At 40.4% G+C, this 24975-nt stretch overlaps 1 protein-coding gene across 10 annotated transcripts; it reads left to right on the forward strand.

Annotated features, from left to right (window-relative positions):
* Positions 1-17: 17 nt before the first annotated feature.
* PTGR1 (prostaglandin reductase 1) lies at positions 18-24469 on the forward strand. Of its 10 annotated transcripts, XM_041486327.1 has the most exons (13): positions 34-111; positions 529-657; positions 1443-1526; positions 13040-13189; positions 13644-13750; positions 15596-15641; positions 16335-16394; positions 17604-17771; positions 19564-19681; positions 19966-20121; positions 21662-21767; positions 22795-22913; positions 23807-24469. In XM_041486327.1, exons 5-13 carry the CDS (start codon positions 13645-13647, stop codon positions 23915-23917), a joined length of 990 nt encoding a protein of 329 aa, XP_041342261.1. In that variant the 5' UTR covers positions 34-111; positions 529-657; positions 1443-1526; positions 13040-13189; position 13644; the 3' UTR covers positions 23918-24469. The 10 variants fall into 10 exon arrangements, with proteins under 10 accessions (XP_041342264.1, XP_041342262.1, XP_041342261.1 ...); XM_041486330.1 differs by lacking the exon at positions 529-657 and having other exon boundaries at positions 18-111; XM_041486334.1 differs by lacking the exon at positions 13040-13189.
* The last annotated feature ends 506 nt before the right edge of the window (positions 24470-24975 follow it).

Consider the following 24975-nt stretch of genomic DNA (forward strand, 5'->3'; position numbering starts at 1 on the left):
CGCGCCCTCAGCCCGGCCCGCCCTCCCCGGCGGGAGAGGGGCGGTGCAGGGCCGCCCCTGGCGACTCCTGGGAGAGGAGCGGGCAGGGCCTGGATGCTGCCGGAGGGGAAGGTGGGCAGCCCAGGGCAGGCACGGCAGGCGGGCGCGACTGGGAAAGAGCTCCTGCGGCTCCGACGCGGGCGGGAGCCGGCGGAAAATGGCGGGTGCTGGCCCAGGGAGGGAGAGTGTCCGGGGCCCTGTGGGCCCCGAGGGAGATGGGGAAGGCACGGGAATGCACTTGGGCGTTCGTGGGGAGTTCTATAGCGAGACTGAGGAGCTTGAGCGTTAGCTCCGGGCTGTTGCGTAGAAGTGTCTTTGTACCTCCCTGAAGTTATATCAAAATGAAGGAAGTGCTGCTCTATACTTCCTACGCGCATTCCTACTATGCCACCCCCTTCCCCCCAAAAAATAAAAAAAAACCCCAAGCGCCATTTATGCCTATTCAAATCTGTTGCTATGACTTATACACACATGCTTCCATTCAAGCAGATTTAGGAGAACTTGCTCAAAATGTGTGAGTACGTGTCACTGGAAGAACAGTAGCTGTCTATTGATTGCTGCACTGGTCCAAGCAGGAAAGCAAAGTTGGCTGGATGCGTTTATTCGTCCCTGATCTTGGTGGGGTTTTTTTTTCCTTTTTTTTTCCTTTTTTTTTTTTTTTTTTTTTTTGTTTGGTTGTTTGGTTTTTTTTTTTTTGTTTTTTTTTTTTTTGGTTTGGTTGTTTTTTTTGTTTTTTTGGTTTTTTTTTTGGTTTGTTTTGTTTTTTTTTATTTGCTGTGTAAATAGACCAGGACTTTGCAGGCGGGCTCAAGCTGTCAGCTGGACAGCGTTATGACTTAGGTCTGCTGTAAAACTTGGTGTCCTGGACTACTGCGTTTGATGTTATTTCGGTAATTTGAAATAATTCAGATTGCAGGTCTACATTACATTAGGGGAAAAAATATAGTGTATTTGCTTGCTTCAGGAATTATATTTGATGCATCTGTTTAAGGCATTAGTGTGACAGCACTGCTGCTGGAAGTACTGTAGCCAAGAGTACTTGATGGTCCCTTATCTGCAGTTCACTTGCTTACATCTGGAACCTGTACTGGGAAAAATTATTTTGAATTTGGACAAGAATCAGATTGATACTGTGAAACTATGCAACCCACTCTTTATTTGGCAAACTGAAAATGTTCCCAAATTATTTTTGAGTCTGTCTGCTGTGGCAAACGTGCCTGAGTATTTCTTGCCTGCAGGTGGGTTCCTGGTTTGTTCCCATTAGAAGTGGCTGCTTGGACTACACTGAAGGTGGCACCTGGTTGTTCTTCAGATGGCCAAAGTTATTTTCATTGTGTGGTTGATGGAGCTGGCAGCTGGGGAGCCAGTACTGTACCTGCTCCAGCTGTTCCTTTTCCATCCAGGTTAACCACAGCCTGAAATAAGGAAATGGAAATAAAGCAGAACCAATCCTGATGTGAGAGGCTTCATCCTATAAGGACAGCCAGGTTTGTTCCCTTTTAACATATGACATGGGAAAGAAAAATAATTGCTTAAGTGTTAAGAAATAAGTTCTTAAGTAAGTCTGTAATAGCTTTGGTGTCATAAGGCTTAAATTTGAGTGCTTCATTTTAAGAAATATAAAATCCAGTTGTAGCTATTTAACATGCAGTTAGCACATTGGAATTAGTATAACAAGTGGTTTGAGGAAGGAAAATACATTTTTAGCAGGTGGCTATCTAGGAGCGGTTTTATTCTTGATATAGTAACTTTATTGAACTTCTGGGAAGCAAAATTCCAGCTGTTCAAGGAGCTAGTCAGTAGAATCCTCTGTGAAACTGCTCTATTGGACAAGAGGTGACATATTTTTAAGGATACCTTCCATAGAGCACAAGAGCTAGTGATCCCCAGTCACAAGAAATTGTTAAGGAAGGCAAGAGATCAGCATGGGTGAGTCAAACAAAAAGGCAAGAAGGACATGCAGAGGCAGTGGAAGCAGGTACAGGTATCTGGAAATATAGGGAGTCTGATTGTGTAGGTATGGGCTGAGAAAGACCAGGGGGCATCTGGAGCTGAATTTGGCAAGGAGTGTGAAGAATAAGAAGAAGGGTGTCTACAAGTGTGTTACTTTGACAGGAGAGGTCAAAGAAAGCATACACACAGATACCACTGTGGGAAATGCAAGACTGGCTAACGAGTAGCAATGGATGAGGATGAGGTACTCAACAACTTTTTTGCCTCAGTCTTCAACGGCAAACCACCTCTCTTTCCACACCCTTAGAGTGGATGGACAGCAGAGTGGCAACTGGAGTAGCAAAGTGTTTCCCACTGTAAGTGAAGATCTAGTGGTGGGATTGCATCTGTGAAAAATGCCGTCCTAGGGGTCCCAGAATCATGATAAAGAAGCCATCCTGCAGTGACATGTGACACGTGACAGATTTGCCTCTTGCCCCTGATCAACACTGGTCATGGATGTGAGCTCTGACTGAGATATTTCCTATGGTCTGTAAATGTGAGTCTTCATCTAGCCCTGCCTCAGAGACAGATTGGTGAGTTAAACTTGTCCCTAAATTGGAGGATTGTCCACCACAGGACAAAGTCCAGTTGTGAGCCTATTACAAGCTATAATTTTTGATTTCCTTATGAAAGACCTGGTCATGACCTGGAAGACCAGAATCTTTTCTCACTACCCTGAACTTGGATCCAGCTGCATCCAGCATTCTCAGTTCCCTAGCAGAAGAAAGTCCCTGATAAACATGAACAAATCCAGTGCAGTCACCAAGATGATGAAGGAAAACCAAGAGAGAAATGGCTTTGTTCAGTATCCAGAAACAAAAGCTATTGTTTCTACTGCCATCTTTAGCTGCTTAGCAGGACAGTATTAAGAGGATGGAACCCACCTCATCTGAGGGGAATGCACAGTAAGAGTTGATAAATGTTGTTTGCTAAACAGTGTTTTCCAATGGAGAGCCCTGAGATTTCCTCCTGCCAAACCATGTCAAAGTCAGATATTAGAACAGTGAAATCTTTACCTTTCAAAATACTACAGCTTCACATGTCTTTATGTAATCTGATCTGTGCTTCCACTCTTAAAATTTGTTTCCTTGGTGTTTTGGTTTAGGGCAAGTTTGGGAGATAACTCTTAAAGGGGCTTTTCTACGAAAGCAGATTTAATTGCTCCTCCCCCCTTCAACTGGTTCGGGAGAAAATATTTTTTTGGAGAAAAAGTGGAAAGAAACTTGTTTATTAAACAATAGAACCCAAACAATATTAAACAATAAAACTTCTCACTGCTCAAAAAAAACCTAAAAAAACTCAGAATAGTCTTTTCTCTGGATTGCAGCTCGTCTCACTCAGTTTTTGATTAGTTTCTCTGGTGCTGGAAATGTTGTGGCTTAGGTTCGGCCAAGGGGCTTCAGGTGGAGCTGCTGGTGTTTTTCTGGGTGTTCAGTCCAGATAGGACATTCTACTCCTTATCTCTATATTGTCAGCTTACTACTAAAACTAATATATATTTTAATTCTACAAATATGTACATTATACATTTAATATATAGCTATACACAGACAATGGTAGTAACATTTAGCAAACAGTGATATTTATATATAGTTCTCACTCAACAATTAGATTTTTTTTGAGGTACACATCGTGTTCTTCTATCTTTTTGCATTATTTACTATGTCCAACTTGGTCTCTGAGCAAAAACAACCCTATGAATGGGTTTGTTTGTACTCGAGGCAGGATTGATTTAAATTGTTTTCTCTAACAAACTCTTGATATGTACTACTGGGACTTTGTTTCTGTTTGTTTTGTGCAAAGGTTTAGATTGGGCAGGGCTCACTCAGTTAGTGGAGTTTCGGGTATTAATTAACTAGGTGGCTTTTGCCAGATGTTGCTTTTGATTTTTGAAAGATCTCTTACTTAAGGTTTTTAAGGTGGTTTTTAGCAGTTTATTGTACTTTTTTACTTTGTTTGTAGCTGGTGCATGGTAGGGGATATGGTACACTTACTTGATGCTATGTTTTTTGGCTCAGGTGCTGATAAGGCTGTTTTTGAAATGAGTTTCATTGTCTGACTTAATTTTTTCAGCGGTACTATGTTTCTACAGGACTTGTTTTTTAAGGCTCAGGATGGTGTTACGGGCTGTAGCATGAGGCACAGGATAGGTTTCTAACTACTTTGTGGTGGCTTTTACTATTGTGAGCACGTAGCTAGCGCTTGCTTTGGCGTGTTTGGGGCAGTGTGATGTAGTTAATTTGTTAGGTTTCTTTACACTTGCACTTGGATTACTGCTCACTATACTATAAGGGCTTTACTCTCTTGGCTTGTTTGATGGTAGCACACGTTTTACAGTAATGGATAATTTGAGAAATACTGTTTATGGTTAAATCTACTTTTTGGTCTCGTGCTTACTTATACGTGGCATCTCTACTCTGATGACTTGAGGCATCATGGGCTTATTGAGCTAGGAATAACTTTTTTTTGTGCTCTCAATCTAGGTTTATCTTGGACACTTCTATTTTTGAAGCTTGGTCTACTTGCTCATTGTTTTTGTGTTCTTTATTAGCTTTACTCTTGGGGACATGGGCATCTATATGGCGGACTTTTACAGGTAGCTTCTTTACTTTGGCAGCTATGTTTTTTTACTCTTTAGCAGCTTAAATTGGGTTTTTTTACGCTGCTAATTAGCTTCTTTTTACTTCTTTAGCCACTTTTACAGAGTATTGGCTACTATCTATGAATCAGTGTAGAGGTAGAGCTTTGGCTATTTTTTTTTTTTCAGCAATGTTTAAGGCTAGTTGAACAGCTTTGAGTTTAGCAAGTTGGCTTGATTTACTTTTTTTTTCAGTGGCTTTTGCGACTTGTGTGGGGCTCTATACTGTTGCTTTTTATTTTTGATTTATTTTTACTATGTGACAGGAACTATTAGTAAAAAGAGCGTATTGTGTTTTTTTTGTTGGCAGTTGGTTATATGGAGGAGCTCCTTTAGCACGTGTCACTTCTTGTTTTTCTTTATCAGTGAGACTGAAGTTTTCACTTTTTGGTTAGTTTGTAATTATTTTTAGAATTTTAGGGCGATTTAGCTTTTTAATACGGGCGCGCTGTGTTATGAGAGCAATCTACTTACTTTATGTAGCACTGGTGGTATGGTGGGTAGAGGGAATTTTTGCTTTGAACATCTATTTTAGTATTGGTAATTGGGGTGCTAGGAGGAGTTGTGTTTCAGTGCTTATCACTTTTGAAGCAGCTTGGACTCTTTTATAGGCTGCTAAAATTTTCTTTTCTGTTGGAGTATAGTTGGCTTTAGACTCTTTGTAGCTTCGACTCTAAAATCTTAGTGGTCGGCTTTGAGTCTTTCTAGGCATTTTTTGCTACAGGCTCTAGGACAAACTATGGTTTTCGGCTGCAGAGTAGAGCACATTCTTTACATTTGGTCTTGTTTTGACTGGGCTAAGGGTTACCATATGAGCGATTTCTTGCTTAATTTGGATAAAGGTTTGTTGCTGTTTAGGGTCTTAGTGGAAAGTGTTCTTCTTACGGGTGACTAGATAGAGAGGGCTCACGATTTGATTGTACTTAGGAATTTTCTAAAAACTTATGGCGCTTAGGAAAGTTTGTGGGGTTTTTTTGTTGGATGGTGGAGACGTTGTGATTTTGTTGATGACATCGGTGGGAATTTGACGCTGTGTATCTTGTTACTTACTCTTAGAAACTGGATTTCTTGAGCAGGTTTCTTGACTTTGCTCTTTTTGATGGCAAAGTTGGTTTTCAGGAGAATTTGGATGATTTTTTCTTTTTTTTTAAACACTTTTGCTGTTGTCTTTCTCTATACAATGATGTCATTAATATATTGCAGATGTTTTGGAGCTTCACTTTTTTTTAGTGTACTTTGGATCAGTCTATGGCAGATGGTAGGACTGTGCTTTTACTCTTGGGGTAGTTGGTTTTAAGTGTACTGCACGCTTTTTTAGGTGAAGGCAAACTGAGGCTTGCATTCTGCTGTTAGCGGAATGGAGAAAAATGCATTGGCAATGTCAATAGTGGCATACTACTTTGCTGCTTTGGACTCTAGCTCGTATTGGAGTTTTAGTATGTTTGGTACAGCAGCGCTCAGTGGTGGAGTTACTTCATTCAATGCACGGTAGTCTACAGTTAATTTCTATTCTCCTTCAGATTTACGCACAGGCCAGATGGGGCTGTTGAAAGGTGAGTGGGTCTTGCTGCTCACTTTTTGGCTTTTTAGCTCACGGATTATTTTGTGGATGGGGATTACGGTATCTCGATTAGCTTTCAGATTTACGCACAGGCTAGATGGGGCTGTTGAAAGGTGAGTGGGTCTTGCTGATCATTTCTTGGCTCTTTAGCTTGCGGATCATTTTGTGGATGGGGATCACAGCATTTCGATTAGTTTTGTATTGTTGGCGGTGCACTGTTGAGGTGGCAATTGGCACTTGTTGCTTTTCTACTTCTAGGAGTCTTACTGCAGATGGGTTTTCTGATAGTTTAGGCAAGGTATTCAATTGCTTGACACTCTCTGTCTCTACAGCAGCTATTCTGAATGCTCATTTGAGTTTTTTTGGGTCTTTGAAATACTTATTTCGGAGATAATCTATGCTTAAAATACATGGGGCTTTTGGGTCAGTCACAATAGGGTGTTTTTTTTACTTATTTCTAGTCAGGCTTAACTTAGTTTCTACTAAAGTAAAATCTTGTGATTTCTTTGTCACACCAGCAATAGAAACGGATTTTGTCTTCACATGTTTTGATGGAATTAAGGTACACTGTGCACTAGTGTCGACTAAAGCTTTATACTGTTGTGGTTTTGATGTGCTAGGCTAACGAATTTACACCGTCTAGAAAACACGATTTTCTTTAGCTTCTACTTGGCTAGAGGCAGGGCTCTTTTAAGCTTGGTTATTTTTTTTTTTTTGGACATATGTTTTAGAGGTTTTTTCAAGGGGATCGGACATGTCACTATCATTATCATACTTGGTAGTTCGGCTATGGGCAACTGGAGTTGCTTTTTTTTGTGGTGGAACTTTCTCTCTGAGCTCTGTTTTCCTTTAATTCATGCATTCGTCGGGCTAGAGCAGCTGTGGATTTTTTATTTTATTGCTTCATGTTTTCTTTACAATTACGCAGGAAAAACTACAGCTTAGCTTGTGGGGTGTATTTTTTCTTTTTATTTGGGGAACGTTTGCGTTGGGTACTAGGGTTTTTTTCCACTTTCTCGAGCCACGCGTTGGGCGCCACTAACTGTATTTGTTTTGGTTTAGGGCAAGTTTGGGAGATAACTCTTAAAGGGGCTTTTCTACGAAAGCAACTCTCATTGACATCCCTCTTCTTTTTTTTCCTCATGTCCCTTTAATTTTTCATTTATCAGTGTCCTTAATCCTGCAAGATAATGGGTAACAGATACCAGATCAGATGTATGTATATGCTAAGCAGGCTTGAGCAGCGCGTTTCCATCTTAAGGGAGAAGTTGGTTGTGTATGTTGCAAGCAGGAACTTGTTCAACGGTGAAACTACCCTTGTTATATTACAGAAATCCAGGAGGGGGCTTCAGAGAGATCGCTGGTGCTTGAGGGCACGATCTTGAAGTTTGTCACTTCCGAGTTCACTTAGTCACTATGCCGCAAGAGATGCGTACACTGCAAGGGGTTGTTTAACGTTTGCAGAAATCTGTACTTTTAAATACTCAAAGTTTTATTTGGCAGCTGTAAAATCAAGCAGATTAAACATTTCTGTCTGTGGGGCAGTGACAGTCCTGTTGCTGCAAATCTAAGAAGTGAAACTGAGCTACAGGATGTTTTTTTACAGCTTTGATAAAATTTTGCATTTACTGATGTTACAGCAGGTGTTTGTCCTGTATCAACATTTAAGTAAGGCAGAAGTAAAAAAAGTGCCTAAAAGAAGTTTGGGGTGCTATGCAGTGACTGTGAAAGCACAGCTGGCCCTTTAAGTAGTTTCAGCTTCTTTTGTCAGCCTACATCAACTGCTGTACCCCATGGAACCATAGAACTGCTAAAGTTGGAAAAAGACTTTTAAGATCATTGAGTCTAACCTAGCACCTCCATGTTCACCAGTAAATGAATGTAGTTTATCTATGTAGTAGATGTGTCCTCAAGTATCATAACCACTTTTTTTTTGAGCACTTCCAGGTATGGTGATTCTGCCAGTTCCCTGGACAGCATGTTCCAATGCTTTACAGCCCTTTCTGAAGATTATTTTCATAGCACCTATATTAAATCTCCCTTGGCTCAGCTTAAGCTCATTTCCTCTCATCCTGTCACTTATTACTTGGAGACTGGCCCCCACCTGGCTACAGCCTCCTTTCAGATAGCTGTAGAGAGTGATAAGGTCTTACTTTAGGTGCAGTTTCTGAGAGCTGAATCAGCTGACCTATTTCTGTGATGGTGTTGACTTCCCTTTTCACTTCCTTGTGTGAACTTGCTCCTTTGAACCTCTGTTGGAATTGCAGCCTGATAACAAAGTGCAGGGTGGCACAGTCATTTAGCAGAATGAAAACTAGTCACCTCCAATCTTTGACCTTCTTCCCAGATTTGATAGTATTGCATAAGTGTAGTTGCAGCCTTATTGTTTCATAATGCAGTGTCATGCTTGCATGGATATTTGCAGTATGGTCTCTGCCAAAAGTAGCATGGGAGTGGTTTGCCTTTACTTTGTTCTTACTACAGGGAAAAAAATACAATTGTGAAAGAATTGTAAGAACTAAGCCAGAGGTGAAGAGCTGGCAATTTTTGCTAAAGCTTGTAAGAACATGGGATTTGAGACCATTTTCACTCCCAGGTAATTGGTAATCCTTGTATGTGTATGGGAAGTCCCGAGGTAGCCTCTGGATTATTACTCCCTTGGCAGTATCTACTGCCAAGAACTCCTTTTATGTTAGTTTGGGGGGGGGGGGTTTTGTCGGTTGATTTTTTGTTGTTGTTGTTTTTTGGTGGGTATTTTTGTTTGTTTGAGTTTTTTTTTTTTTTAACTATTTGTTCCTTATGCTGGTTTCTGGCACTTTGTTTTGAAAGGCTGCAGAAGATTAATAAATTAGATCTTAGATCGGGGGGGAAGAAAATAGATACAATGATGATTACCAGAAAAGTTTTGCTGTTGTGGTGATGAGTGAATTTCTCCTCAGAACCAATCTAAACCAAACTAATTATGTCTGAGATACACTTTACTCAGCTTTTATTCACACCCTTTTCTTCCAATGTGTAACTGCTTCAGAATGGAGATAAAAGGAAAAGTACCACAATCATATCTTGCAAATTATGACTGTCAGGAAGATGAGCTGTTAAGGTAACCCAAAATTTGAATTGAACTAATGTAACTGACAGGTTTCTAAAAGGATTTTGTCCTCAAGGTTAGATTTGGGTGAGTGCAGGCTAGGAAATCATAGCACACCATTCAGGAATAACGGCTGAGGTTACTTAAGGAGGTTACTTAAGAAAGGTAAACTTTTCTGATTTGACTCATGCTGTCTTGAAAGCTCTACTGCCTTTCTGCTTTAATGTGATGATTCCCAGATTTCAGGTATATTAGCTCTTCAGTCTATTGAAACTATTTCAATTTTCTCAGACTTGTCTGTGTCTTCTTCTCTAGTTGCTAGTATGTATTATGGTATTCCAGTTTTCACCTCTTCCTTCTTCTCTTCCATTTTCCTCTGAATTGTGAACCTCCTTACTCATGCTGATTTTGGGAACTGAGCTATGATTACCTGTGTGAAGGTGCTTTGCTTTCATGTTCAGCTCTGCTGCAGTTTGCAGCAATTGCAGTGTCTGAACACAGGTGGGATCCTTACTTTGTTACATATATTGTTAGTGCAAAAAGCCAGGACTTCCCAATCCATTACTACTTTCCTTTATAGTCTTTGTTATTTGATAACTTGATGGGCTAGACCGCAGGGCAAGGAGGGTTTTAAGGACATCAGAATAAATGCTGTCTTGGACTTCAGTTTCAGCAAAGGCTTTGATTATTCTTTTTTGTAAGAAAATCAAGCAGAAATGCATCACCTTATTTTTAACGGCATCTTCTTATCACTCTCTGGGCTGTTCGTTCTCAAGTTATCATAGCAGCAGTCTCTTTACTGTAATGATTATAATGGTCTGTGAAACACTTTATACAGAAAACAGAAGTGAAACAAAGAGTTTTAAATCTACCAGCAAAATGCTGCTAGAGGAACATTCCTAATAACAATTTTGAGTCAAAATTTCAAACATATTGGGAATTTATTTGCAGAGACATGTTCAAAGAAACAACAATTTTCAGGCATTTATATACACTATAACATTCAAGATTTTTTATAGACACTCCAAAAAAATCTACCTAATTTACTGCATCATGGTATATGTGTTTTGTTTCTTTTAAGTACTTCCAGAACATTTAATCTATCTCCGTTTAATGGATAACCCAAGTTTTATCCGGACAAACAGTGCTTTATTAAATTTACTGTCCTGGTTAGACAATTCCTATTGATTAAGTTTTCTGGGGTGTACTCAGCTACAAAATGGCTCCCTTACTTCTCCTGCAATGTGCTAGTCAAGTTTTCTGGGACGTATAGACCTTTGACTCCTTATCTTTCTTGTTCTGTGACTTCTAATTAATCTCTGGTTAATTGATAACCATTGAATAATTCTTTGTTGAATTTTGTTCTTCAACTATTGATTAGGTTCTCTAAGAGGTATGGGTCCATGGAGTTCCTTCCTGCAGTTACAGTGAGGTAATTTCTCAGGGTTTTCTACTGACACTCAGCCAATACAGATCTAAATAAAAAACAGCTAAAATCACAGTCAAACTTTTTTAACTAATTAAATGCAGTTCATTACAAAATTTTTTAAAAATCACAGAACTCTTGGTTAACTAAGATATAATTAAATGTCAAAAGAAATGTATTATTCAAACCTACTGACATTGAAAACAAAGTAGTATTACAGTTTACAAGAGGAGGTTACTGTTCTTGGAACTGAGATTGTGGCTATGACATACTTAGTTCAGTCAAATTTAGCTGGAACTCACAAATGTTGTTTCACTGCTGTTTATCCTTTGGAGTTATTTAATGTGCTTAAGCAACGTAATCCTTACCACTTCTTATAATTCTATATCTAAACATACAAAATCATCTTGGTTGTTAACCTGGAAATTAGTTTGTGGATCCATTAATCAAGCATGTGTCTGTATTGTTTTCTGTTTGATTTGGGATTGTTTTATGACCTACAGGAAAGTCTCCTAGCCTTGAAGTGGCTATAATGATGTGATTGCAGTAGAAAAAAAGAGAAATAGTAGACAGAAAAATTGTCCTGTTTCCAAAATTAGGCCTAAATATAACAAAAAAGGGTTTAGTGAAATTAGTGTGTCAGTATTGTTCCTAAGCAGGATCATTGCTCTGCAAAGAAAGCCCGTGTATTCCAAAAAGTAGGGATGTTTGATAGGAAGGTGAGGATTCATGTGAATAGGAGATCTGAGAGTGGAAGCACCCGAAGAAACAATAGAAGAGAGACAGAAATGGGCAGTACTGATGGCACGTAGATTTGCAGATCGTCATGATTACAGCACGTTTGAAAGGGCCAGGTAGGGAAAACAGAGGACAACCCGGAGCAAGTAACAAGTTCCTGTACTGAGATGTGAAGACTCAAGCTACTAAGATAGGATAGTGGGACAGTAAAGAACAGGGCTGGAGTCTTGGAGGCATACAAACAAAAGAGACAAAAAGCAGGGAGTCAGTATTGATGGTTCACAAACATGTGACAGGATGGAAGACAAAGCATTTCTGAATCACTGTTGGCTCCCCGGGGCTACAAATGGCGCATCAGTGAATGGCTGCCAGCCTAGCCAGCATCCCTTTGTCCCTGCTCATTCCTGGTTGGAGCACTTGGGTACCTATCTGAATGCAGGGCACATAGGTGGGACAAATCCCTCTAATGCTTATGAGTGCAAGTTAGTGAGTGGGATCAGTTTTGTGTTTTTCTGAACTCACCTTTTGCTCCTGTAAACATGTTTTCTCGCTTTGCTTTGTTAGTACTGCAGTGTCATGGTATCTTTTGTTACAGCCAAACACTATTGGTACCAAAGCAAATGCTTAAAGCAGCAGATACAAATGCTGGCCCACTTACCTACTGTGGAATGCTTTGATTTTGATGATATTTCATTTTGTGAAAGGTGATTTCCCCAGCACACACTTCTGGTGCAGGAAACCTTCGCTTTCGTGGTGTTTCTTTGTCATTGCGGAACACGGAATATCTCTGTTTCATCACAGAAAATTGTCAAGTGCTGATTAGTTTCTGGATTTGGTGGCAGACTCTTTTATCTAAATAGTGCCCTGTTCTCCCTGATCCTTGCATGTGCATCTTTAAACACGTTTTGCTTTTTTTTCCCTCAGGTCCTTGGTACTGATTAGCACTTCTGTCTTCATGGGTTTTGTGGCTATATATTGGTTTCTTTACACTTTTCGCCCTTCATATTGTACTTGTGAGTTTTCACAAAAAGTGAAGACTGTCCCCTGCAGAGTTTTCTCCCGTGCTACGTACCTCATTGCAACATAGTGGGCAAAATGCCAAAATTTGCTATTGTTTCTTAAGGTGGCTCGTAGATAGAGGCTTAGCCACACAAGCTCTCCTTGTGCTGCGAACAGCGAACATGCCAGGGCGCACCCCATGAGTGGCGAACGTATTTGCTATGTTAAAGTATGAATTGAGCAATGAAATGGACATTAATTATTAATTAGGTATTTCTGCACAGAGGTAGAACTCTTTAGAGTTTCAGGGCTCGATGGGTAAAATGTAATTTGAAGAAATTCCTGTTGTGGTGGATAGTCTTGTCTCCCGACTGCAGTATTTTGTGAGTTCTAGAACCGCAGGTTTTATGCATTTAGCACTGCGTGCTTGACAACATGCCTGTGCAGCTGGCTGGGCACTGAACTTGGAGGGGTTTGAGGGGTTGATCTCAAATCTTAATGGGAAGGAGGTGAATCATAATGGGTGTGCCTTATGCTATGTTTACTTACTTCCAGGAAAGTGTACTGAGAGTGGTACCTACTGACAGCAGCCGTTTTCATCTTTTATAAGTGTATGTGACTGAGGGAGTCCAGCCAGTGACTGAGCGGACGCAGAAGGTTGTTGACTTGTCAGCAGAAGACCCAGTTTTCGCCTGCCTGCTCTAAGTATAAACTTCTCTTTTTTTGTTCTTGTTGATTCACTTGGTTTACGTTTAGGTTCAGTAGACATCTCAGGTAATGGGGACAATAGACATAAGTTTTAAATTTTATTTTCTAAATATTTTTTTTTCCTCCTAGAGCTAGTAGATTTTCCTTCTGTAGTATCTTTAGAGTGGGAGTTGTACATTTTGCTAGGATGACTTCCCACATGAGGACTTGCTGCCAGCAGGCAGAAAGGTCTGACAGGTCACAGGAAGGTCTGGGTTGCTAATGCAATAAGGGTACTTTTCTGGCATTTTCTTAACCTGGTGATATTACCACAGACAAGCAGAGGCTTTCTTGTGTGATGGCACATTATTGAGATAGGTATTTTTTCTGATGAAATCTAAACCAGCCCCACGAGCAGCCCAGCACTGTTGGGCATCGCTTAGACAGGTGTGCTTTGTCTGTTTGTACACAGGATGGTGATTGCCAAGGCATGGGCTCTAAAGAAGCATTTTGATGGTTTTCCCAAAACCAGTGACTTTGACCTGAAAAAGATAGAGCTACCAAATCTAAAGGATGGAGGTGAGCAGAGCGCTACTTGTTACTTCTAATTTTTTCTGGAGGTTATATGATTATTGATGTGTGGCTGTAGATCTATAAAACTGCATGTTTCTCTTTGGAATTTCAAAAATTGCTGGTTTGTCACAACCCATGCACCTTAAGGAAGAAGGACAGTTGCTGAAGAAGTGTACTGATGGGGTTGGTGGTTTCAAAGACGCCTTGCCTTCTGATAAGGCCCTTAGAAACAGTGATTGAATTCTAAGTCCATTGCACAGCAAGCGGGCCACTTTTCACAGTTTCTGCTGCCTAGTCACACTTGCTACCCGATGACAAAGGCATTCGAATGTGTTTGCAAATGGAAAAAATCACCAAAGTGATGTGGCGTCAAAACAAACAACCACAAGGGAAGGAAATTTGTTTAATGCAGAAAAAGAGAAGTGGATTGTGACTCAGAACCAATGAAGTAACTGTATTAAGTTTCTTACATGCTTTCCTAGTAAAATGTTTTTATCTACTTTAATTTTCAAAATCTTTGGAAAAAGATGGAGAACATGACACCCTATAGGAGTACGTTTTCAGTGGAGTTTTTCATGCTGATAGAGAAAATATTGAGGATAGTGGTTGGGGAGAAAGGAGTGCCTGCACTGGGAATGAGCCTGCAGTTGAAAGACCTCGGGGCTGAAGATGAAAGATGGCATGATTTCTGCCTTCGTTCAAAATCTATTTTTTTTTTTAGCATTCCTTATCTTATTTGATCTGTTGCAACAAGAAGAGAGGTTGAATATAAATAGAAAAAAAAAAGACATTTTCTATTCCTGTGTTTCTCTGTTTTGAAAAGATTAAGGAATATTATAACTTACCATCATATCAATAGCAAGAGCTCTTGATAAAAGAATGAACTTTGATTTTTGGTTTCACATGGACATTTGTACAGTATTTTCTTGAGACTCATCCCACCACTTGTCATTTACAAAATTTGCCACACTTTAAAAGGTGTGTAGAAATAACTGTGCAGAAGGACATTAAAGTACCAATTATGTTTACAACTTAAATGTTTGAAAATGGATTTCTTCCTACATTTATGGATATACTTAAAAATGTAATGCGTGTTGGTATTTAAGAACGTGGAGTATTTTTTTCCTTCATATTTTAATCCTTAAAGCAAAAAGAGGCCTAAGTTCACACTACAATGACACTTCTAAAGGCATTGGCCTTCCTTGTTATGATACATGGCTTTTCTGCTCACTCTCGAGTAATGGGAAGGTACTTACATCTGAGTACATTTCCAGCTAGACCGCTGCAGCACAGGCAATGAAAAATATTAGTAGGTGGAGATGAACTGCTAAAAATGCTGTGTACATGAGAAGTTTAAAACATGTTTAACAATGTCTTTCCTAAGAATTAGCATTGTTAGAGACAGTAAAGTGGATTAGGCTATTTAAAAAAGCTAAACTAATGCCTTCTGTTTAAGGCAGCCAAGGTTTGTATTTGACCTGTGCCACCCTCTTCTGGCTTAATCATGGGATGACATTTTATATACATGGAAATTAAATGAGAATTTTGTTTAGGAATTCTGGCTGCTTGACTCTTCTGTAGAGAGAGGAGACACATGCAAAATTGCAACGTTGAAAATAAGATAGTTTGCTAAAGCTACACTGGAGAAATTTTCTTTTTCAACAGCATACCAATAACCCAAAACTAAAGAATGTCGTAGTTGTTTCTGGAAGGTTTTTCCTAAACAAAGACAGGATGTGGGGGTTTTGAGGTGTCAGGAGTTCATATCAATTTAGCTGAAAGACTGACTTGTGGAAACTATGCTCTACTGCACTGTTAATATCCAGGAATTTGCTTTGTCTTTCGTTGCAGAGTTGCTGCTTGAATCAGTGTTTCTCAGTGTTGATCCTTACATGAGGTATACCTTTTTGTCCTTTCTGAATTTCTGGCTAAAGAGCTTCATTTGAAATGCCATTTAAACATCAAACAACAGTGGGCGGCACCCACTGCTGCTGTCAGTGTCCCAGTGCCTTTGTGTGCTTTTTAAAAAAATGTATGTGAATTACAAGACTCAATATATGGAGCTGTGTCAGATTTAGCTAGATGTTGGGGTAACATTTCTGCTGCCCTAGACTTTTCTTGGAATCAGCTGTTGTTCCTTGTCATGTCTTCAACTGCAATGTACTCAAATGAGACTACAGCCTCGTAGCAGTTCCTGCTTAATTTTAACTCAGCAAACTTGTACTTAAGGACACACATTTTAAGTTGGACATTGCTGATATACCCAATAGGGGGTAGTTAAAGCATAGAGAGACTGGGTAGTTTGAAGAGGCATTGTGGACACTACATTCAGAGATAATTCTCTGAGTCTCAGACGTCTTGGAGTGATGGACCATGCTGGGAAGATTAATGCTTTTATCCCACCAGCACTCTTGCTCAGGATGCCAAAGTAGCTGGCTCTGGAAAACATCTGGTTATGCTGTTACAATGACAAGCTAATTGTTATCTGTCAACAACAGATACTCTCTTTCTGGGTCAAACAGAAAACTGCTTCCTAGCGTGTCTGGAGCGTTATTAAAGTTGCATGCAGTAAGCTGTGTTTGTGTTGCAGACCTTACAGTCGAAGGGACATGAAGGAAGGTGACATAATGATAGGCACACAGGTTGCCAGGTAAGACTTTCAGTTCCTGTTATCAGTGTGCATGGCAGATCACAACAGGAATGTGCTGGCACTCCAGACATTTGCAGCCTATGTTACACACATCCTTGACTTGTGTCTACATACTTCTGCTACTGACATTCTTACCTGTAAGTGGTTGGAATGTTTTTCCTCTAAGAATCTCTTTTGCCTTTCTGGAGAGCATATAGACCTATTATAAATTCTGTATGTTGTTTCTGGTGATAATGTCTTCAAAGGCAATTTTTACAAGTGTAAAGGACCAACCACTGTACTTGGCATGCATTTTGAACTTCACATTTTAAAACCTGATGTGGTAGTAGCTGCATGTCTGCAACCATGCATGCTATCTACTCCACTTGAAAATATCTCTGCATCACAAAAGATACAGCCCGAGCCAAAGGGTTATATAACTTTAAATCCATCCTTTTCCCAAGCTTGTGGTAATGTAGCTGCACACGTTTCCCTCTGTTGGCTTGTTCCTGCTGTGCTGCCTCTTAAGTTGCTGCCTAGGAACATCTGTGGTCTTTGACTCTTGTGCTTCTCTGCAGAAACACTGAGGGCTGGGGTGAATTAACAACCAAGTCTAATGAACAGAAGGCCAGCCGTTTCTAGTAATTCTAAGTTGTTTATCTACCCCTTTCCAACACAGTTTTCTTGTTGAGATAAGAAAGTGGAATTGTCATTTGGCATAGAGATGCTGATATGGATATCTCCCTGATTTTAGATACTGCTTTTTTTCTGATTTCGTTACCCCAAGAGGTTCCATCTTCAGGATCTTCAATTTTTAAATCAGGTGCAGGTTTTTCTGAGAACAGCAGCCTATCAGCAACTCCTTGCTGTTCTATGCTTTAATCCCAGCATCCTCTTTCCTGCATTCTAACTCACAGAAACCTGATCTCAAACCAAACTTGTGCTAGTCAAAGAAACAGTTGGCACTTGTGTGTGAAAATTTGGTTTATTGTGGGCGGGGCTGAATCTAAAATCGTCTTGCTGGTATTTCCCTCATGATAAGAGGTTGTGGACATTTCAGGAAAGACACTTGACACCTACAGCATCAGGAGGTATGGGTTAAAAATCATGATGTGAAATATTTCTTTTCTGAATCACAGGAAGAATGGAAGAGCCAGTATTGATTTGTTTCTAACAGGATATGTTTTTATTTTTTTTTCTTTTGTTTTGTTTTTGGTTTTTTTTAAACAGGGTTGTAGAAAGCAAAAATCCTGCTTTCACAGTGGGGGCCTTTGTCGTGGCTAACAGGGGCTGGAGAACTCATTTTATCTCTGATGGGAAAGACCTACAACTCCTTCCTTCCAACTGGCCGGAATCACTCCCAAAATCTCTCGCTCTTGGAACAGTTGGCATGCCAGGGTAAGTTTGGAGATGAAAAGGCAACTATCCCCTGGATTTTGGTGTGCAGGAGGTTTCTTCCTGTCTGTATTGACCTTTGTCTTGTTGTACCACCATGCTGCCTATTCACACTAGTAAAAAAGGTGTGCTTCTGGATGCCCTAGTCCTGTATAGGGCATGAAGTATAGCCCATCCTGAGCATCAGAGAAGATTTGCCTTGGAGATTATCGTGTCTCTCCTTGAGGAGCTGTAATAAGTCAGAAAGAGGATCCAGGAAGAGCTCGAAATAATCTAGTTCAGTCTATGTTAACCTCAGTGGAAACTCTCAAACTTCACTGGCACCTGGACTAGGACTCTGATTTTACTGATTGGGCTCTGTTGCTATCACTGTATTTCCAGAATGAACCCCAAAATGCAAAAGATAAATGCTGTATCATGCAGCAAAATAGATGTTCTTTAAATAGCACTGCAGCAGACAGAAGTGTTGTGCTTTGGAATCTGTGTACTGTTGGAATCTCTCAGTCATCTGCTTGCATTTCTTACTTCATTCTCTGTAGTTTTTATGGGAGATCAGGACTCAGGCAGTCCTAATCTGGAAGGTTTTCAAAATGATTGTAAAATTTTGTGTGGTGGAGAACTTCTCAGATTTCATTTTAACATCAGTTAAGATGCATGTTTTTTCTAGATGTCTTACAGAGGAGTTCAGTTAGCTCTTTCAGTTGAGACCATGTGGGAAGCTCTGAGCTTGAATTTAGAAATTAGAAGAGTTCTGTGGGATTCTGGGCCAGTCGATGAACTACTTTAGTGGTTCCTACAGATTACTAATGCACTGGTGAGACCAGAAGTACAGGTTGGGTCCCTCACTACAAGAAAGACTTTGAGTTGATGGGGCACATCCAGAGAAGGGTAACAGAGCTGATGAAGTACCTGGAGCACAAGTCTGATCAGAAGCAGCTGAAGGAGCTGGACTTGTTTAGCATGGATAAAAACAGGCTCAGGGAGATCTTACTCTTCTCTACAACTACCTGAATGAGGTTGTAGCCAAATGGGGGTCAGTCTCTTCTGGCAGGTAACAAGTGACTGGACAACAGGAAATGGCCTCAAGCTGCAGTAGGGGATGTTCAGGTTGGACGTTAGGAAGAATTTCTTCACAGAAGAGATTGTCAAGCATTGGAACAGACTGTCCAGGGAAGTGGTGGATTCACTGTCCCTGAAAGTGCTCAAGAAACAACTGGATGTGGCACTTAGAGCTAAGGTTTAGTTGATCAGTGGTTGAACTCAGTGATCTTGGAGGTCTTTGCCAACCTTAACGATTCTGTGTTTCATCTAGTAGCCATAGCACAGTAGTCCTCTGGAGCAGTGAGCCCATCAGTTCAGCAAGTTTTTTCTCAGCCTTTTTATCTTTTTCTGCCAGCTTTGATTTGTGATGAGTATAATTTAATCTAGTAGATATCAACTGGCAACTGACCTCTGTCTACATTGGATTTACTGTCTCTTCCAGTATGTAACTGAGTTGTCACAGAGTTATCTGTGCTTCTCCTTCTGACTAATGAGCACAATGAAAACTGTTTTCACCTTAGAGAGATTTCTGCCTCAACAACCTCTTTCCCAGCAGTGTATCTGTGGGGTTTTTTTCTGGGATGGCTTTGAAAAAGCCAAATTAAGAAGATTGGATTAAGTTTTGTATTTCACAATATAGGAAAACTTAATCTTGTTCTGGTGGTGACAGTATTTTGAATCAGTGTGGCCAAGTCACATCTGTGTGTCTGTCATCTTTTATTCGTCACCGAACATTCTTTCCTTTTTTTTGCAGCCTCACTGCATATTTTGGTCTGCTGGAGGTCTGCAAGATGAAGCCAGGAGAGACAGTCCTGGTTAATGCTGCAGCTGGCGCTGTGGGCTCAGTGGTGGGGCAGCTCGCTAAAATTGGGGTGAGTGGCTTGAGCTGCTCATACTTGCTGCTGAGAAGACATAGCTGTTAAACAGGGCAACAAGGCCATGAATGATCAGTAGGACAAGCATCCCTGAAGGCATGCCTGCACTAGGGTTTTGAGATGGAAAAGCTCCTGAGAACATAGCAAATCTAGTTGGATGTTTCAGGAGCTCATATGCTGACAACAGCCTTACTTTAAGGGTGAGCCCTTCACCTAGCACACTGAGTGTCAGCCTCTGTTGTCAGGGGATGTTTATGAATGTTTTTCTCCTTTCCTTGCAGGGTTGCAAAGTGGTTGGCTGTGCTGGCTCAGATGACAAGGTTGCCTATCTGAAAAAAATAGGATTTGATGAAGCCTTTAATTACAAGACTGTTAAATCTCTGGATGAAGCACTGCGTAAAGCCTCTCCTGATGGCTATGACTGTTTCTTTGACAATGTAAGTTCAGAGAGAAGGCCTTGCCTTGAGCAGCTGTCATTTTCTTTAAACTGTAGCAGGAACTCAATATTGTAATCATCTAATTGAAGTCTACACTAGGATTTCAATATGGAAATCCATTTAATCAAGCAATGGTCTCTGTAGGAGCTTACTGCTTTTCTGTTCCCTTCCCACACATGTTTCTGCAGCTGACTTCTGAGCAGTATCAGAAAGAACAAAACCGAAAAGGCAAAGCTGGATTGTTGGCACTGTTTGTAAACGAAGAGAGGTTTTACTTCACTCTCTGAAAAGCATGGCACATTTTTGGAAGTGAGGGTCACAGTAACATGAAACTGATTCAGTCCATTTCTGGCCCCACCTTTGGCCACAGGCAGTTCTCTGCTATTGCTGAAAGGGGAGTTGAGTGTGGGTGGCTCCACATTATGTGGTGGTGGAGACTGCACTGGTACCTGTAAACAAAGCAGAAGCAAGGCCCACTTGCAAATTTACTGGAGCAGCCCTCATAAAGCTTCTGACATCTCTCAAATATAGCTGGAATTAATGGGGACAATGTACTGTTCTTGATGGGTGTTTGAATGTGAACATCTTGTTTTGAGGGCTAAGAAAATTTAACAGTATGGATGCAGTTAAATGGTGTCAGTTCACTTTCAAGATAAAGAACTACCTCTGTCTCTTTTGATTTCCTACTACAACTAACATATGTATCATACCTGATAATAAAATACCTCACCACGGGGGTATTAGCTGATATACTGGCCTTAAACTCCCTGGCTAGCTACCCAGTTTAAAAGAAACCATCATCACCTCTTTAGCATGTCTTTCTTTCAGAAGTGCCTCTGCTAATCCAGGGATGAAGGCCATGGTGTTTTGCCTTTCTCTGGCAATTGAAAGAATGTTTGGTGTCAGGGCAAAGTGCTTGTCTCTGTGGCAGGAGCTCCTGCCACTTGGCCTTAGCCTTCCAAATTTCATGTCCCATGCTGCTAAGGTCTTAAATAGGTTTTATGGTCATGTCCATTCCCTTCATTCTCACTTCTGACTTTTGTGCAGAGCTCCTCACAGCAGTATATTTTCTCACAGATTTTCACTATTAAAAGCTTCTTTTCACAGCACATCCCTATTTTGGAGATGAGAACCATAAAGTAAAAAGTTTACATCACCATGATGTAAAGATGTAAAATTGCAGACTGGTGCATGGGAAAAGCAGTTGGTGCTTCTTAGCACCCTTAGGAGGAGAGATCTGTGTGCTAGTCCTTCCTGATGCTTCCAAACCAAGCTTCATGAGGCAGATTTGGAATTAAAACTAATTCCATACATTCATAACTAATTTTTAGAAGAGTGAGATTGAGTCCTCATAGCACTGTGTAAATCCAAGGGTTTCTGCAGCCACCAAGTCTTTGGAGTAGTGGAAGTCGCTTCCTTCAGTTGAACCTTTTGGTGCAACAATGCACTGTTGGCAGATTTTGGCAGTCAGTGCTAAACACTGGATTGTCTCTAATGCACTGGATTGTCTCTAATGCTGCACATGCTCTGGTTCTTGTAGGTGGGTGGAGAATTTGCCAGTGTTGCTATCAACCAAATGAAGAAATATGGAAGGATTGCAGTCTGTGGCGCTATCTCTCAGTACAATGACTCTGTGCCTCAGAAAGGTGAGGGCCTTTATTGTATCTAAAATGACTTTGTCTTTGGTGATGGCACAAATACATAATGGCAGTCTACTCTTTACTTCCCTGTGCCTTTAAGTGTATTTGGGTAACTAACTACTGCTGTGGCACGTGTGGGACACCTGGACCACATGCTCCTTGTGTGTACATGCACTCATCCTCCTTTGTGCACACTGTCTGGTGAACATCAGTCGATTAGGAATGAAGGAGTGGCTAAGATACTTAAAACAGGACTCCACATGGCCCTATGAAACAGATATAGATCAGCAGAAGGCAGGTGTGGTGTCATGATGCCATTCATACAGTAGTATGTACTTTAGTATGAGATAATGGTTTTCCCTCAGGTTTTTAGATGATGCAGCTTAAGCTTTCTGGATTGTTGTTTTTTTTTTTTTTTCCAGTAAGATTTCACCTGCTAATAAAACTGCTGAGAAATGTGGCTGAATGAATATTCGTTTTCAATAGCATTAAATTTTCTAGATTTGCCTTCTAAAAGAAATAGGAGGACTGTATTCTCTTTGGTAGCTGACCGGCTTTGGACTGTCAGATCATTATAAAAAAGTGGAACAGCTTTTGGTAATGAGGAGACTATCAGACATTTTTGTGACTGAGGAAACTGTTTTTCTAGAATTTATAACTTAGATCCTGAGAGTTAGAGAGAGCACGAGAGCCTATCAGGCTATCAAACAAGGTGTTAAAACAGTATTTTTGAGATTCAGCTTAAGTCTCTCAGGTGAAGCTGAGGCCACTTTATTTCTGAATGAAACTGTTTTCAGAATTGTTTAGCTCCACAGCTTTATGGATCAGGCCTTTGTCTCCCTAGGTGACTATCTGTCCATGAATCTTCGATCTTTTGTGCTGGAAATTATCTTTGGAAAATATATCTGCTGCTTCTGGCTGAAAGAAAGTGATCCAGTGGTCTTTACTGGCTAAAAGCTCATTTTATGCATTGGGACTTTTTCTGAATTAAACTGATATTGCAGGTGGCTTGCTGTTTTTTTTTCTCTTGCAGGGCCTTATGTGCAGATTCCCATGATTTTCAAAGAGCTTCAAATGGAAGGATTTATTGTGAGCCGATGGAGCAACCGCCGGGAGGAGGGTCTGCAGGCCCTGCTGAAGTGGGTTGTGGAGGTAGGGAAGGAAGGAAGTTGTTCGTAAGGTGTACTCACATTGCAGAGTGCATCTTTGAAAGAGGTCTTTTGTCATGGCTGTTTAGGTGAGGTCCCAGCATGACGCTTTCCTTCTCCCTGCCTTGAGACTCTTGGGGACACTTAAACTATAGTGAATATGCCTGATCTCGTGTGTTTTGTTGAGACGTGTGATCTCAGCTTGTAGACTCAGATATAATCCAGAATACATGTAAGCTTTGAAGAAGCACGCTTCCAGAATAATTCAAAAATACTTACCTGATAATGAAGATTTTCATAGTTAGAGTAATTCCTGTATCTCTCATTCAGTCATTTGTAGTATGGGCCAGGATTTCCATTGTAGTATCATGCTGAAGTTACTGGCAAGAATGAATTTATAGTACTGGGAGCTGGGCTTTAAAGGGATTTAATAGGGAATTTCTTGTATTTTATTTTTCTAGGTGGAGGCTGAGTTAGTAACCGAGTTCATTGCTGTGAGCAGTTTGTGAGTGTGGCAGTAAAGGTTAAGAGGCTCTAGCTTTTACAAACATGAGGTTTTGGGATGGGTCAGGTTTTGATCACTGGATTTGCAATTCCATATTTCTGTATGGGTAGAGACAGACCTGGTTTTGGGTAATGATCCCCTACCTGTCAACTGTTTGGGGACCAAGTAGCAATAAATCTGTCCTGGTATGTTTTACTTCCTGTTATGGTTCCAAGTAAAAGGTTTTACAACAAAAGCAGATCTTCACAAGAGCCCACCTGGTTTTGCAGTTATCCTGGTGCAAGCCAGCGTGCGTGTTTCAAATGGAATATATATGCTGGAGAAAATATTGCTGCAATTTATTCAGTTTTGATGGATGAAAATTCAGCAATTTTCTTTCTTATTTTTGACAGGGGAAGGTGAAGTACCATGAACAAGTCACTGAAGGATTTGAGAACATGCCAATGGCTTTTATAGGAATGTTAAAGGGAGAAAATCTTGGAAAAGCTGTTGTAAAAGTGTGAAAATCAGATATTCCTGGGAGGCTGGCGCAGGAGAATGTGATTCTGTCAAATGCTTTTAATTCACTTGTCAAATCATGTGATTGGTATGTTTCAATCATTTTGCTAGCTGTTTGGTGATGGTAACTTCTGTTAATAATTTGGCTATTAAGTCTAAGTATAGTCCAGTTGCTTTGCACTTGAAGAAATTGAGAATTGCTTCCCAGAGCTACACAAAACAAAGTGCCTTAAAATTGCTGAAAATCAGAACTGTAACAGATCTGATAGTAGCTTGAACCTTTATATGAGCAGGCTTGTAGAGAGGAAAATCAATTTGAAAAGCTTTGCTAACTGATGGCACATTTAATTTTTACCCATTGATTTGGTCCAGAACTTTGCGAGGGGGATTTTTTTAACCCATATCAAGGAGCAGAGAGCAAGCTAAGCTAACAACACTTGGGGATTCCAGCTTCCTCTCTAGTTGGCTTTTTTAACATATTTTCATTAAACAGTGTAACTATCTCAGTTATTCTGAGAATATGGAAAGGAAAAATAAATCTCTGAATATATACTTTGCTTATGTTGTAGTTCTATTTGTGGAACTCTCTCTCTCTCTCTCTCTCTCTCTCTCACTTCCTTGTCATTAACATGGAGGAGCTAAATATTACAAGGACTTGTTTATCCCAGCAGATCTCAGTGCAGATTATATGGATAGATTACTAATTTCCTTGAGAAATTTGTTGTTGGTGTCCAAACTTGGAGCTGACCTTGCCATAGTGTTCACCCTGGCTCTCCTGGAAGGTGAGATGAATATGATGACTCCCCCCGTGTTAAACTGGTGTCCAGCACACACAATGTGCCAAACAAAGGAGACACACAGATTAGCAACTGTAGATATCTTAGATGTTCTGAAAAAGAACAAGGACCTGTTACTACGGGATACAGACAGGCATTGAAGGTGATGGTGATCCATTTTCAGTCACTGTGGAGGACTTCTTTGTTAGTTTGAAGGTTTCATTACTGATCCTTGACGAGAGATCCCAGGCAGCCTTAATATCTTTGCAGTGCCAGGGTTAGATGCT

The sequence above is a fragment of the Pyrgilauda ruficollis genome, unplaced genomic scaffold (assembly GCF_017590135.1).
Source record: "Pyrgilauda ruficollis isolate IOZ18807 unplaced genomic scaffold, ASM1759013v1 scaffold75, whole genome shotgun sequence".
Classification (NCBI taxonomy): Eukaryota; Metazoa; Chordata; class Aves; order Passeriformes; family Passeridae; genus Pyrgilauda; species Pyrgilauda ruficollis.

Bases quoted from the DNA above. Each gene is read 5' to 3' on its own strand.
- PTGR1 (XM_041486330.1), top strand. From the start codon at position 13,645: ATGGTGATTGCCAAGGCATGGGCTCTAAAGAAGCATTTTGATGGTTTT. The intron at 13,751-15,595 runs GTGAGCAGAGCG...CTTTCGTTGCAG, and splicing joins ACCAAATCTAAAGGATGGAG to AGTTGCTGCTTGAATCAGTG. The intron at 19,682-19,965 runs GTGAGTGGCTTG...CTTTCCTTGCAG, and splicing joins GGCAGCTCGCTAAAATTGGG to GGTTGCAAAGTGGTTGGCTG.